At 42.3% G+C, this 15,815-nt stretch overlaps 1 protein-coding gene across 1 annotated transcript in view; it reads right to left on the reverse strand.

Annotated features, from left to right (window-relative positions):
• LOC307213116 (uncharacterized protein) overlaps window positions 1-15,815 on the reverse strand; it is a gene marked incomplete at its 5' end in the record, with an annotated part of 36,242 nt that overhangs the window by 10,623 nt on the left and 9,804 nt on the right. The window contains 3 exons of the mRNA XM_079970844.1: window positions 4,692-4,889; window positions 8,565-8,639; window positions 9,786-9,902. Of these exons, the coding sequence (XP_079826970.1) occupies window positions 4,692-4,889; window positions 8,565-8,639; window positions 9,786-9,902 (390 nt within the window). The remainder of the gene's footprint in view (window positions 1-4,691; window positions 4,890-8,564; window positions 8,640-9,785; window positions 9,903-15,815) is intronic.

Consider the following 15,815-nt stretch of genomic DNA (forward strand, 5'->3'; position numbering starts at 1 on the left):
GAACTTCCAGTAAAGCAAACATTTCAAACATGTTTCACAGTGGGCAAAATGAGTGTTTGGTCTTCCTAAAAATAAAGTAATGAAAATAGATGCATGGGGTTTTTATTTTTTAGTTAGTTATTTAGTTATTAACCTTGTTAATCATGTGTTATACAAAAAGATCTAAAACAACTCACAACACATTTAAAACAGAAGGATGAAAGGCTCTTCTTGATTCCTCCCCACATCTGCAGCTACGCGTCCCGCCGTGGAGAGAACCAGCAGTACCAGCAAAGAGCAACTAGGTGGGAGGAGTTGTGGGTACCTCCAGTCTCCCGGCCCTCCCCCACTTCAGAAAGACACCATGCCGTGTGGAAAACATTGCCTCCAGCAACCATTGGAAGTAGCATCAGGTTTGTGTGTTACAAATACAAACATGCATTACAAGTAAAAAGAAAGAAAAAGTAAATTCCATGGAGTCACAAGCGTGTTCAAAGCAGGACAGGGAGAGAAGACCTATAGGAGAGCATTTGTTCTTTGTTCTTCTCATTCCCCACCTCCTATACCTGCTTACATCCTAAGGGGACATGTGCAATCCGGGTAAGTTAATAGGAAGCACAAGGTTCTGAAGAAGACAGGAAGTACTGGTAGTGTATTTCGCTACTTGAGTTAATGAACTACAAGCTCCATGATTCCAAGAAAATGACAATGCCAGTGTCACTTGCCTGAAAGAAGAAAGACATCAGACCTCTTTGCCATGACTCACAAGCCAAAGACCTGCACTGTGTCATAGGCTGAAAAGGACAATGTTCTGATCCCATCTTTGGGGAAGAACTGCCAGGACCATCTTCAGGACTCAAGGACCTGAGGATGCCACCCTAACACCCATCTCTGATTCAGAGAAGCACCCTCTCATGGTTACCCTTGTCACCTCAGCCAATGACTGCAAGGGCACTTAAGCCACCCAGCTCCTCTGGGCAGACAGAGCCAACCTACTGTAGGCTTTAGTCAAGAGACTCAGCTCACTCACACAGCTACCAGAGTAGGACCTTGGGAACTCTCCAAGGTCCTGCAGGGGACGTCAACTCCTGACCTGACCTCTTGACTGGGCATCAGCAGGCTTCTCCTGTGTGCCTTGAGCTCACATAGAACATGGCACCTTGCTGACTACTATCCCTTCCCCAACATTATTTTTTTTTCCTGTGGGGAGGGGAGAATAGACAGCGTAGCAGCTAGCAGAGGTCCTGGGGAGTGAGCAGAACCATGATGAGGAGCTGTTTGACATGGGTTATGCTCACTTCAATTCTCCTTGGAAGAATTGAAACAGGGGTGCTCTCAAAGTTAAGCATCCCTGCTTTAAATATCTGCCTCATTCCTTAAAACAAACACCATGGATTACTGTAACACGCTCTATGTGGGGCTATCCTTGAGGATAGTCCAAAAGCTGCAGTTGGTGCAAAATGCAGCAGCTCAACTGCTCACAGGACAGGATATCACCAACAAGTTACCCTATTGTTGAAATAATTGCACTGCCTGCAAATTAGTTGTGAGCTGAGTTCAGGCTACTAGTCTTGGTGTATAAAAGTCCTATACACCTTGGGACCAGGGTACCTAAAAGATTGTCATACCCTTTATATATCCAATTGATAACTGCACTCTGCAGGTGAGGGCCTCCGGCAGTTACTTATCAGGAAGGTCTTATCGGGAAGTCCATTTCACATGGTGTAGGACTCAGGCCTTTAATGTTGTGGCACCTACCATTTGGAATTCCTTGCCCTTGAATATTCGACAGACACTGTCTCTGTAATCTTTCTGGTGCCCATTTAAGACCTTCCATTTTCAGCAAGCCTTTTAAACTGAGTTTTCCCCTAAATTCAATTGCTTGAGCCTTCGGAAGAGGACTGATAACTTTCAAATTATTCCTCCGCAGCTGAGATTCCAGTAGGGATCTGAATGTTTATCTGAAATGCTTTGATACATTTCAGTAATCCTCTCATGTGTGTTCAAACACTGCTCAAAATCATCCATTTTTTATGCATCTCTGAAACTTCTATTTTAAGAGCGGTCATATCAGACTCAATCTCAGCTGGATCTTTCTGAATTGGCTTGAGAGCTGCTAAGATCTCTTGTACAACACCAGAGCTCAGGTCTGTTCCAGTCTCCCCTGCCATCAGTTGTGCAGCTAAACTGGCAGCAGCTCCTGTTTCCTTCCTTTGGTATTCCTGTTACTCATTATCAAAGATAGCGTAGAGAAACAAAGAGAATATCTGCCCAATTTGTGAAGTTGTTTTGCTCAGACAGTCTGGTAATCAAGTTGTCCTGAAGGCAGTTAGAAGACAGGAGAAGGGAATTGCTGCTCATGTGCAGACGAGAATATTTTTTCAAACAGGACATTGCCAGCACTATAGACATCAGCTTTGATTACCATACGCATGAGGTGTAGGCAGTTTTGTCTACCTGGGATCCACCATAACCAGCAACCTTTCCACTGATGCTGAGCTGGACAAGCATATTGGCAAAGTAGCTATGGCAATGGCTTGCCTCTCCAAAAGGATTTAGGACCATGTGATGTTAACTTCCAATACCAAGATGGAGGTCTACCGGACTTGTGTGTTCAGCTTGCTGCTTATGAAGTGAATAATGGGCACCTTACACCCGCTAGGAGGGATGTCTCAATGCCTTCCACATGGGCTGTGTCAGGAAGATTTTGGACATCAGATGGCAGGGCAGTGTCTCAAACAAAAATGTTCTCTCCCAAGCCCACATTCCCAGCATGTTCACACTTCTATCTCCACAATGTTTATGCTGGCTTGGTCATGTATGCAGAATAGAAGATGGCAGGATCTCCAAGGACGTGCTCTATGGAGAGCTGGCTTCAGGCACCAGCCCCATTGTCAGACCCTCTCTGCGTTACAAAGATGTCTGCAAATGTGACATGAAGGCTGGCAACATGAACTCTGCCGTGAGGGAATCCCTTGCAGACGAATGCAGTGCCAAGAGACAGACAGGTTGTGTATCCACAGCAGTGACCAGAGAAGGATTGACTGCTGGGAGGAGCGCAGAGAAGAAATGCCACGCTGTACCTGTAGCAGCAAAACCAGACTCCTTCATCTGCCCCACCTGCAATAAAACATGTCTCTCCCGTATCAGTCTCTATAGCCACAGCAGGTGCTGTAACTCTCCAACAGTTTGACTTATCTCCCAATGGTTCACTCTTCCACTGTCTCCCAAGACAGATGGGTGAAAACAACAATAATTCTATACCTGCCTATATAGCATTTTTCCACCCTCACAACAACCTGTGAGATAGGTTACTATTATTCCCATTTTACAAATGGGGAGTGAGGATGGAGAATAGCAATGCTCAAAGCTATGCAATGAGTCCATAATATCAGCCTGAACCTGATTATCTGTGTTTCAAATCCAAATATTTAACTGACAATTCATGGCTCCATGGCTAGGCTTTTTGTTTCATCCTTTAAGGTATACTTGTCCAGTTCCATCTACTTCATTGAATTTGCAAATTGGAATTTTCAATCCAATTCCCTTTGCTCTGCATTAATGTTCCCACACTATATCCCTCAAAAATATGGCCTTGTCTTCTCCAGTTATTTTTTACAGTTTGCTGCTTTTGTCATGCAACTATATTTCCATAGTTCTATATACAAAGTCCTTTGTGAAGATGTCATTTAATTATTTGAAGAAACAAAATTTATCCAATTTGATGAACCAACAATACACTTGGCAATTCTGTTAGCAAATGATGAAATATATACAACTAGCAAAGAACATGCCACACATCCACCTCCATGTTCCCCTCTCTGCTAGTCACACACATCTATCTACTGAAAGGAAAACCACAGTATGTGGGTCCCACTCATTCTGGAATGTGGCAAGGGGAAAACAAACACTGAGAGCCACTAAGGAGCCTGACTGCCATACTCTGTACTGTTATGCTCCTGCACCCATAACTTGTGCTTTCCTATATGACCAAATCTCCCCCAGGGTGAGAGGCTGGGATGAAAAAGGAGGGATCCCAGGGAAGAGCTGGGGGGGGTGAGAATTGCCTGTAGGAGAGGACTCCATATGCTACTTGTTCTGTTTTTTGTTTTTGGAGCTGTTATTTTAGTGTATTGTGAAAATCTTTAATAAAATTATTGATTTACAAAATAAAACCAAATCAGTCTTCAGTGCAGAAGGAAAGGTGTCTATATTTGTTAAACAAATTGAAATAAGAGTCCTCAATTTGTCTGTTCAAACCCAGATAATGCTGAAGTACTTTGTGTAAAAGATGGCACCACAGTCCAGATTTATGTTTCAGATAAACACTGTATCCTCCCATGCTCGTAAGCTGTTCTGAATAAAAAGTACACAATCTAAGTCTACTGAGCCATTTAATTGTCTAGACTACATGTAAACATTCTGAGGGTTACATTAACCACTGGGGTTGCTCATTAGAGCACCTGAAATTTTGATTCTTTTTACTCTTAATTGGTACAACAAACAATATATTTTCCTCACACAAATACACTTCTCTACAATGAACTTGTAAGAGCTCAAGGCATGTTCTGTGAGCCTTTGCTATTAAAATAACTATTCATTCTATGCAGACAATTTTGATCCCAACCTTAGTCAAAGGAAACAAACTTTACAATTTTGCTAACATCCCTCCAAATGCCTTTCAGTAACAAAACATTTTTCTTTATCAATACCTTCTTATTACAGTAGTTTAGATAAAGGGAGAGCTGCTTTCGCTTCCTTTCCTCTATTTCTTCACTTGACTGGTTGTCAACTTTGTCCTGAATTTTCTGTAGTAGCGGGCTTGAAACATTCTCAAACCACTTCTTGTACAGCATTTCCCTCCTCCTTAGAGCTAAGAAATCATTGTGCTTCAAATACCTGTCTACTTCCTAATTGACAGAGAGACTATTGTTAACAAAGCTGGGTCTCTTATGAACCAGTAAAACAAATTACTTTAAACCAGACACTATTCAAAAATAAAGGACATCGGAAAGAGACAAGTCATTAATCAACTGAAACCCAAGGGGTGCTTGACACACTGAAATATCTGTACACAAAAGACATACATTTTAATCAAATGTGTAGCCCATTTGTATACCATTACGCTGAAAATTGCATACTTTGGTTTTTTTGCTGTACCAATATCTGCTTTGAAACCATAGCCAATCATATGACAACTGAATGTGAAGATTACTACTGTGTATGGTTTGCTACATAGAAACAGCTTATCTGTAGGACTTTTGTAACATGTAAAGCAGCTGTACTACAACACAATGTTCTTAACTAGAAAAAGTGCATATTCAGAAAAGGTTGCTTTGCAGATAGGAATAAACTAATTAACAGCAAGCCTATAATTTCATAGTTGAGAGATGCAAAATATACAGACCACATGCCACAATTCTGTTTGGCCTTAAGGACTCCTGAATACTTTATGAGAATCTCGTTGATTTTTGAAAATTTTTATTTCTTGCTATTATAGTTTTGAAGAAAATCTTGATGGCGTGGCTTTCACAGGGGGGCTGACCAGAATGAGGGTGGGTTTAGGAGCTAACCCAGCCTCTCTCAACCTTGAATCCCCAGATGTTGTTGAACTACAACTCTTGTCATTCCGGACCATTGGTTGTGATAGCTAGGGATGGTGGGAGTTGTAGTCCAACAACATCTGGGGACTCAAGGATGAGAGAGGATGGGCTAGACTAGGCCTGAAATTCTGGAATGGAGCGGATTGTCACACTAACTGGCTGGAACTCCACAGGTGCCAAGGACCTGAATAAGAAGCCAGACCAGCTAAAGATATGATGACACTATGATATCCTGATGTACTCTCTGGCCAAGAACCTCCTTAAAGAACAAGGTGAGGCATGTTTGATGGGCAAATACATCACACATACTGGCATTTTCCAAAAGTAGCATACAAGACTATAAAGGCTTCCATAAAGACTATAGAATCATACAATTGTAGTTGGAAGGGACCATAAGGGTCATCTAGTCCAACCCCCTGCAGTGCAGGAACATGCAACTGTCCCATACGGGGATCAAACCTGCAACCTTGGCATTATCAGCACCACACTCTTACCAACTGAGCTAAACAACTCCATTATTCTTATGTGAGTAGTGGAGCCAAGACAAGGCAAATCCACACCAAGGTACACATGGTGCAAGAAGACGTACACAGCCCAGCAGCTGATGCATTTGCAACAGCTCACTTCTAGGAGCTGGAAACCTACAATACCCCATTCTTCACCTAACTGAACTATGACCAACCACACCTGGTGCAGAGTGGCCAAGACACAGGCGTCAGACACAGTCCCAGGGCCCAAGTAAGTAACACAGAGTGGAGGTAACATAGCAGAGTTTGTAAAAGGAGCTTAAGGTGATGAAATTGTAGAATGGTACAGAAGAAGAATAAAAGAGCAGGGAAGGAAATACATGGGATAGATATATTCAAGGGTAAAGGTAAAAGTAAAGGTAAAGGGACCCCTGACTGTTAGGTCCAGTCATGGACGACTCTGGGGTTGCAGCACTCATCTTGCTTTATTGGCCGAGGAAGCCGGCATACAGCTTCCAGGTCATGTGGCCAGCATGACTAAACCGCTTCTGGAGAACCAGAGCAGCGTACGGAAATACCGTTTACCTTCCCACTAGAGCGGTACCTATTTATCTACTCGCACTTTGACATGCTTTGGAACTGCTAGGTGGGCAGGAGCAGGGACCGAGCAACGGGAGCTCACGCTGCCACGGGGATTCGAACCGCCAACCTTCCAATTGGCAAGCCCTACACTCTGTGGTTTAGACCAAAGCACCACCCGCATCCCTTTATCCAAGGGTAGGTAAAGGTAAAGGTACCCCTGCCCGTACGGGCCAGTCTTGACAGACTCTGGGGTTGTGCGCCCATCTCACTTAAGAGGCCAGGGGCCAGCGCTGTCCGGAGACACTTCCGGGTCACGTGGCCAGCGTGACATCGCTGCTCTGGCGAGCCAGAGCCGCACACGGAAACGCCGTTTACCTTCCCGCTGGTAAGCGGTCCCTATTTATCTACTTGCACCCGGAGGTGCTTTCGAACTGCTAGGTTGGCAGGCGCTGGGACCGAGCAGCGGGAGCGCACCCCGCCGCAGGGATTCGAACCGCCGACCTTTCGATCGGCAAGCCCTAGGCGCTGAGGCTTTAACCCACAGCGCCACCTGCGTCCCATTATCCAAGGGTAAGTTAACACAAATGGAATAAGGCAACTTCCAATTCTTTCTAGCTAGTGGAAGGAGAGATTGCATGCATGATATTGCATGAGATCGTCATGTTCAAACTAATGAAAACTGATGTTTAAAGTTTTTAAAAACTTTAAATCTTTTTTAAAACCCACATAATTTGGGTCTTAAAAAAGCAAATTATTTGTAAACTCCATTTCTTACAGGGTAAAATACACATGGGATTTCTATAACCAACATTCCTAATTTTGTTCTTTAAATAGCATGCATGACAGAGGCAATCATGGCACGTGGGGAGGGAGCCTTTATCTCTTTTCCCCACACCATGTGGTCCTGATGAAAACTACCCTCCTTAGCCCCAGGACAGTTTTCTCCACTCATGGCTGCTGCTTATGGAACAAAATGCAAGCATGCTAACCATTACATACATTTAACATCATGGCTAGTTTGTCCCACAGTAGTTTCCATATACCACATCTATAATGCCACTACATTTCAAGACCCAAGTCAAAAATGTGAAAGGTATCAGATTCAAAAGATATTTCAGCAACCATTGTTGTAGGAGAAAGCATGAGGGCTGGGCGATACTCCAATTTACTGTCTGAAACCGGTATGGCGTTCACTCCCCAGCCACCACGATGTATCGGCAGTTCAAATTGCCTTTGCCCAAGCAGGCAAGCTGCATCTTTCCTCTTGGGTCAGTTGGTCGCTCCAGGAGGAAAGACGCAGTCCACCCACTCGGGAGAAGGCAGACACTTGACTGCAGCCGGCCTGCCTTTGCCTGGGAGGGCAGGCTGCATCTTTCCTCCCAGAGCAACCAAGAGGAAAGACAAAGCCTGCCCACTTGGGAAGCTCCAATGGAGGAAGCTCCAATGCCCTTCCAGCTTGCGCATGAGCCGGAGCAGAATCAGAGCCACCCTCAAACTGCTCAGCTGGGCAGGGGGAAGCCTCAGCCCCACCCCCCAGCTGAGCAAGCGCTGACACCTTTCCAGCTCGTGACAGAGCTTCCTTGAACCGCTCAGCTGGGAGGGAAGCATAGACGCTCGCTCAGCTGTGGGGCAGAAGGCTCTCCCCTCAGCTGAGTGGTTCAAGGAAGTCCTGGGCTCATGCAAACTGGAGAGGCTTTGGGGCTGGGCAATGTATCTCAGCTGCTTCTTCCATCCCTAAGATGGGGAGGAAGAAACAGGCTAGACACATTCAAGACATCATGATATATCGGCATATTACAGTATTTAGCTGCTGATATATCACAATGTGGAAAGCCAGGTACTGCCCAGCCCTACTAGGCTTCTTCATATCTGTAGGTCTTCCTCAAACGTTAGAAAGACATATTGTCAACCGACACTGTATTTTGTTTCTTACCCTCACAAAGCAGTTCTCTCTTTCCAGCAGGGCCTGGGTGGAACCAACAACATCCTGTCTTTCATTAACTACAGCCTAATAAAATACCAGCAAAATCTGTGAAGTAAAACTGCTGAATGAAAAGCAGTAATTAAGAATTAATTCTATGAGCAGCACAGCACTGTAGGATAAGTAGATCCATGATTTAAAAAGACATAGGAAATAAAGCTACAGAAACATCTTTTTAAAATGAATGGGATTTGGGTAAGTGCAACTTTGAGGCTATATTGAATTAGAGATAATCTTGGAGTAGAATAAAAAGTGCAAAGAGAAACAAAAAGTGATAAAAGAAGTTGCCATTATTACTTCTTGTACAGATCAGAAGGTTAGAAAAAAAGCAGACTTTTCTGGCTGGAGCTATTAATCCAACATGCTTTAAGACATTTTAAACAATTTAGAATATAAAGAATACATATTTAGAATATTTAATGCTATTAGTATTTACATTAAGAATACATCCTAAAATTGTATAATAAACATATCAATAAAACATTAATATTTTGAGTTTTAGCACAAATAAAAAAACATTCCCCAGAGTGTACAATACGTAGTGTGCTCCACTTCAATCCTATTTCAGCTGTAACTAGATAGCTACTGAATCAAAAGGTCAATAATTTAGTGATAAGATTCTTAATCAAATTCAGGGGCAAACTTACAATCTTTCTTTTGCTAAGCAGACCCAAAATAATTCTAGTCAGTAAATCGTCCTGTGGGAAGGATCCTGGTGTCTTTTTATTTTTTTGTTGCTGTTTTAAAATGTGTTTTAAAGCTTCTTGTAAACCATATTGGAAATATTGCAGAACATGAACAACTGTAATAAATGAATAAATAACTTGCAGTCCTACATACATATATTCTTTACCCAAACAGATGTCACATTTAAAAAGTTGTTTCATTTAAAAAATAATTAAAATATAACTGCAGTATAAAAATCCCCATGCAGAGCAGACAGGAACTGAGCTTCATCTGAACCCCAAACTATATGGAACTCAAAGTACAGATGACTTTACAACAACAAAGTGGCTGTCAGTCCTTGTGTACCTTGTAGTAATATATTTTGTCAGCCTCATTCTCTAAGAAACCTGTTAACAAGAGTTTCCACCTTCTCTCCAAAGCTGAGAAAGCATAATTAGAGTAGTGCCAGTACTGATTTCTTACTACTGCCGCCAAACTCAGGTGTACCTGCGCAATGGAAAAATGTTTCAGCCAGTTTTCAGAATCTTTGGTCCCTCCAGGTTGAATACTTCTGCCAGCCTTGCTGGGTGATCTACTCAAGGGTGTAGAGACTGCTGGAAGAGACTTACAAGAAAGCAGAGTGGAGTGAGGAATCACAGTGAATATACCATATTCTATCAACCCCAAATTCAAAGTTGCCTACACAAAGGATACAGTATTATCCTCAGCATTCATCCAAAATAAAGTTGAGAAGGATGGAAAACTACATCCTGAAATCTTTTGCTTTCAGTTCGGTGCAGACAGTACTTAAATGAAATGTAATTCCTTTCCCAGGTCTCTAGAAAACAGAGTGCCCCTCTCCAAATGGAAACAGGGCCATATGTGGGCCAACATAGTCTTCTTGCTCACACCAGAATATGGCCACCATTTCAGGGCTATAATGGTCTGGCATCCACATTCTGCAACCACTGACTCACCTGCACTTAATCAACTGACCGACTTGATTTTTCTTAAAGCTAATCTTAAGACTACTGTCTTAAGATCCCCTTCATGGATCACTGCCTTGCCGTGGCGAAGGGGCTTGAATAACTCAGAGAAGCTATGAGCTATGATGTGCAGGGCCACCCAAGATGGACAGGTCATAGTGGAGTTTTGACCAAACGTGATCCACCTGGAGCAGGAACCGGCAAGCCACTCCAGAATCCCTGCCAAGAAAACTCCATGGACAAAGACAACAGGCATATAAAAGTTTTGATGCTGGAAGATGAGCCCCTCAGGTCGGAAGGTGTCCAACATGCTACTGGGGAAGAGCGGAGGACAAGTACAAGTAGATTCAGAGCTGATGAAGCAGCTGGGCCAAAGCCAAAAGGACGCTCAGTTGCGGATATGCCTGGAAGTGGAAGGAAAATCCAATGCTGTACAGAAAAATATTGCATAGGAACCTGGAATGTAAGAACCATGAACCTGGGTAAGTTGAATGTGGTCAAAAATGAGATGGCAAGAATAAATATTGACATCCTGGGCATCAGTGAACTAAAATGGACGGGAATGGGGGAATTCAGTTCGGATGACCATCATATCTACTACTGTGGGCAAGAATCACGTAAAAGAAATGGAGTGACTGGCAGGACTGGTCGTTGTCCTCTTCAGATCACCACACAAACGCTTCTTGTTCTTTTATAAAACTTTTTATTGCGTATTAACAAAACAATCTTATAAACGGTTCTTAACTATTATTCCTCAGAGTCACTTATTTCAGATACCTTCTGAGGTCTGCTTCTCCGTGACCAGCCACTCTCAAAATGGCGAACGCGCCCTTCCCTTCGCTTTCCTGCTCTTTTTCCTACCCTCCTGGCTAGAGCTGGCCTGTATCTCCCCTCCTCCCAATCTGAGCTAGAACTTAACCCTTGCCTTTCCTGTGAACAGCCGGTCCCTCCCTGTTGTTCTCTTGCTCCCTTCTATTAGATTCACTGCTCTCCTTCCCCCCTTGGGGAATGCTTTCTCCCTCTGATAAACTGAAAACTTCTAACTCTTCCCTGACAGTGACCCTCATAGTCAACAAGAGTGGCGAAAGCTGTACTGGGATGCAATCTCAAAAATGATATCATGATCTCAATACGAATCCAAGGCAGACCTTTTAACATCACAGTAATCCAAGTTTATGCACCAACCACTGGTGCTGAAGAAACTGAAATTGACCAATTCTATGAAGACTTACAACACCTTATAGAAATGACACCAGAGAAGGATGTTCTTCTCATTATAGGGGATTGGAATGCTAAAGTAGGGAGTCAAGAGATAAAAGGAACAACTGGCAAGTTTGGCCTTGGAGTTCAAAACGAAGCAGGGCAAAGGCTAATAGAGTTCTGCCAAGAGAACAAGCTGGTCATCACAAACACTCTTTTCCAACAACACAAGAGACGACTCTACACATGGACATCACCAAATGGGCAGCATCGAAATCAAATTGATTATATTCTCTGCAGCCAAAGATGGAGAAGCTCTATACAGTCAGCAAAAACAAGACCTGGAGCTGACTGTGGCTCAGATCATCAGCTTCTTATAGCAAAATTCAAGCTTAAACTGAAGAAAGTAGGAAAAACCACTGGGCCGGTAAGATACAATCTAAATCAAATCCCTTATGAATACACAGTGGAAGTGAGAAACAGGTTTAAGGACAGAGTGCCTGAAGAACTATGGATGGAGGCTTGCAACATTATACAGGAGGCAGCAACAAAAACCATCCCAATGAAAAGGATATGCAAGAAAGCAAAGTGGCTGTCCAACGAGGCCTTACAAATAGCGGGGGGGAGAAGGCAAGCAAAATGCGAGGGAGATAGTGAAACATACAGGAAATTGAATGCAGATTTCCAAAAAATAGCAAGGAGAGACAAGAAGGCCTTCTTACATGAGTAATGCAAAGAAATAGAGGAAAACAACAGAATGGGAAGAACCAGAGATCTGTTCAAGACAATTGGAGATATGAAAGGAACATTTCGTACAAAGATTTCCATAATAAAGGACAAAAGTGGTAAGGACCTAACAGAAGCAGAAGACATGAAGAAGAGGTGGCAAGAATACACAGAGGAATTATACCAGAAAGATATGGATGGCTCGTACACCCCAGGTAGTGTGGTTGCTGACCTTGAGCCAGACATCCTGGAGAGTGAAGTCAAATGGGCCTTAGAAAGCACTGCTAATAACAAGGCCAGTGGAAGTGATGATATTCCAGCTTGAACTATTTAAAATTTTAAAAGATGATGCTGTTGAGGTGCTACACTCAATATGCCAGCAAGTTTGGAAAACTCAGCAGTGGCCAGAAGATTGGAGAAGATCAGTCTACATCCCAATCCCAAAGAAGGGCAGTGCCAAAGAATGCTCCAACTATCGCACAATTGCACTAATTTCTCACGCTAGCAAGGTTATGCTTAAAATTCTACAAGGAAGGCTCAAGCAGTATGTGGACCAAGAACTCCCAGAAGTGCAAGGTGGATTTCGAAGGGGCAGAGGAACCGGAGACCAAATTGCAAACATGCGCTGGATTATGGAGAAAGCTAGAGAATTCCAGAAAGACATCTACTTCTGCTTCATTGACGACGCAAAAGCATTTGACTGTGTCGACCACAGCAAACTATGGCAACTTCTCAAAGAAATGGGAGTGCCTGATCACCTCATCTGTCTCCTGAGAAATCTCTATGTGGGACAAGAAGCTACAGTTAGAACTGGATATGGAACAACTGATTGGTTCAAAATTGGTTCAAAATTGTCTCCCTGTTTATTTAACTTATATGCAGAATTCATCATGCGAAAGGCTGGGCTAGATGAATCCCAAGCCAGAATTAAGATTACCGGAAGAAATATCAACAACCTCAGATATGCAGATGACACAACCTTGATGGCAGAAAGTGAGGAGGAATTAAAGAACCTTTTAATGAGGGTGAAAGAGGAGAGCGCAAAATATGGTCTGAAGCTCAGCATCAAAAAAACGAAGATCATGGCCACTGGTCCCATCACCTCCTGGCAAATAGAAGGGGAAGAAATGGAGGCAGTGAAAGATTTTACTTTCTTGGGCTCCATATCACTGCAGATGGTGACAGCAGTCACGAAATTAAGACACCTGCTTCTTGGGAGAAAAGCAATGACAAACCTAGACAGCATCTTAAAAAGCAGAGACATCACCTTGCCAACAAAGGTCTGTATAGTAAAAGCTATGGTTTTCCCAGTAGTGATGTATGGAAGTGAACAGGTTAAAGAACATGTATATGATTGGCTGCATTACTTCCAAACAAATGAGATGTTTAGGAAAGATGGTAAAGAACGAGGTTTTGCAGACAAGGATTCTAAATTTCAGAGTGAAATCATAGATAATGATGGTAAAAATCTATCCAAAATGTATAAACTGTTGTTAGAATGGAATTTAAAGGATGAAGAAGTTAAATCGGTAATGATTCGTTGGGCCAGAGATGTGGGTTACAATATACAATTTGAGGACTGGGATAAATTATGGAAGGAAGGTTTAAACTTTACTGCTTGTATGACGTTAAAAGGGAATGTGATGAAAATGTTCTATAGATGGTATATGACACCGGCAAAATTAGCAAAAATGTATAAGACATGCAATAAGTGTTGGAAATGTAAAGATAAAGAAAGTACTTTTTATCACATGTGGTGGGAATGTAAGAAAGTGAAAGACTTCTGGGAAAAGATATACAATGAATTGAAGAAGATTTTAAAATATACATTCATAAAGAAACCAGAAGTCTTTCTGTTAGGAATAGTAGGAAATGAGATAAAAAGAAAAGACTGTAATTTTTTTCAATATGCAGTAACAGCAGCAAGAGTGTTACTGGCCCAGAATTGGAAACAACAAGAAATACCGAATGTGGAAGATTGGAGAATGAAACTGTTAGACTACGCAAAGCTAGATAAACTGACAGGGAAGATTAGATATTTAAGAGACTAAAAGTTCATCGAGGACTGGGGGAAATTTGTGGAATATCTGGAACATATAAGTGAGGGACAGATGACGCTAAAGGGATTTAAAGAAGCACTGTGAAAAAGTAAGAAGTATTGTCTAAAGGGAATAGGAAAAAAGAGATAAATAATGTCAATATAAATCTGAGAAATGCGTAATTAAAATTATAACTATGGATGATTTACGGAACAGCTGAGGGAAGTCCAAAAAAAAAGAATTAAGTTGTGAAAAACGATGTGAAATTAATATATTTTGTTTTGTTTTGTTTTTTGATGTTAATTAATAAAAAATTATATGCAAAAAAGAAAGAAAGAGGAGAGCGCAAAATATGGTCTGAAGCTCAACATCAAAAAAACGAAGAACATGGCCACTGGTCCCATCACCTCCTGGCAAACAGAAGGGGAAGAAATGGAGGCAGTGAGAGATTTTACTTTCTTGAGCTCCATGATCACTGCAGATGGTGACAGCAGCCACGAAATTAAAAGACACCTGCTTCTTGGGAGAAAAACAATGACAAACCTAGACAGCATCTTAAAAAGTAGAGACAACATCTTGCCAACCAAGTCCCATGGACTGCAAGAAGATCAAACCTATCCATTCTGAAGGAAATCAGCCCTGAGTGCTCACTGGAAGGACAGATCCTGAAGCTGAGACTCCAATACTTTGGCCACCTCGTGAGAAGAGAAGACTCCCTGGAAAAGACCCTGATGTTGAGAAAGATTGAGGGCACAAGGAGAAGGGGACGACAGAGGACGAGATGGTTGGACAGTGTTCTCGAAGCTACGAACATGAGTTTGACCAAACTGTGGGAGGAAGTGGAAGACAGGAGTGCCTGGTGTGCTCTGGTCCATGGGGTCACGAAGAGTCGGACCCAACTAAACGACTAAACAACAAAAACAACAAGAAGACTACTGTATGACCTCCAAAGTAACCACATAAACATTGTGAATAAATAAAATATTGTGCATTGCTCTGCAACTACAAACATTTGGAAACTAAACAGAACTCTTTTTCGACATGATGAGTAATTATATAAATTGCCTTCAATATATAACTGCCTTAGCTTTTCCACTGATGGAGCTGACAGTCCATTAACAGGAAAAGCATGCACCTCAATAACAATGCTCAGCATTTATACAGTATTTTGAATATGTTATAATTTCTTGCAATCACTGTTGTCCCCCTGTGGCCGATGGGGGTCTGAGGCTGAGAGAGAAAAGCTTGTCCAAGGCCATGTAATAACATTCAAAGCCAGGACACAAGAGCTTAGCTCAGTACATTATTTTTCTTATTTATTTCAAGTACTTATATACAACTTTTCATCTGGAAATTTCCCAAAGAAGTTCATTAGCCATTGTGTTATGCCTGCTTGTAAATATGAAGATCACCCTTCTGAGCAGGGTAAGGAAAATTTCCCCAGATTATTTATATCCCACCTTTTCTCAAAGGACCTCAAAGTGGTATGCACACTTTCCCCTCCCCTCTCTATTTTATCCTCACAGTGACCCTGTGAGGTAGGCTAGACTGAAAGACTGTGAGTGGCCCACGGTCACCCAGTGATC

This window comes from Podarcis cretensis (genome assembly GCF_951804945.1).
Source record: "Podarcis cretensis genome assembly, chromosome: 3".
In the NCBI taxonomy this organism is placed as follows: Eukaryota; Metazoa; Chordata; class Lepidosauria; order Squamata; family Lacertidae; genus Podarcis; species Podarcis cretensis.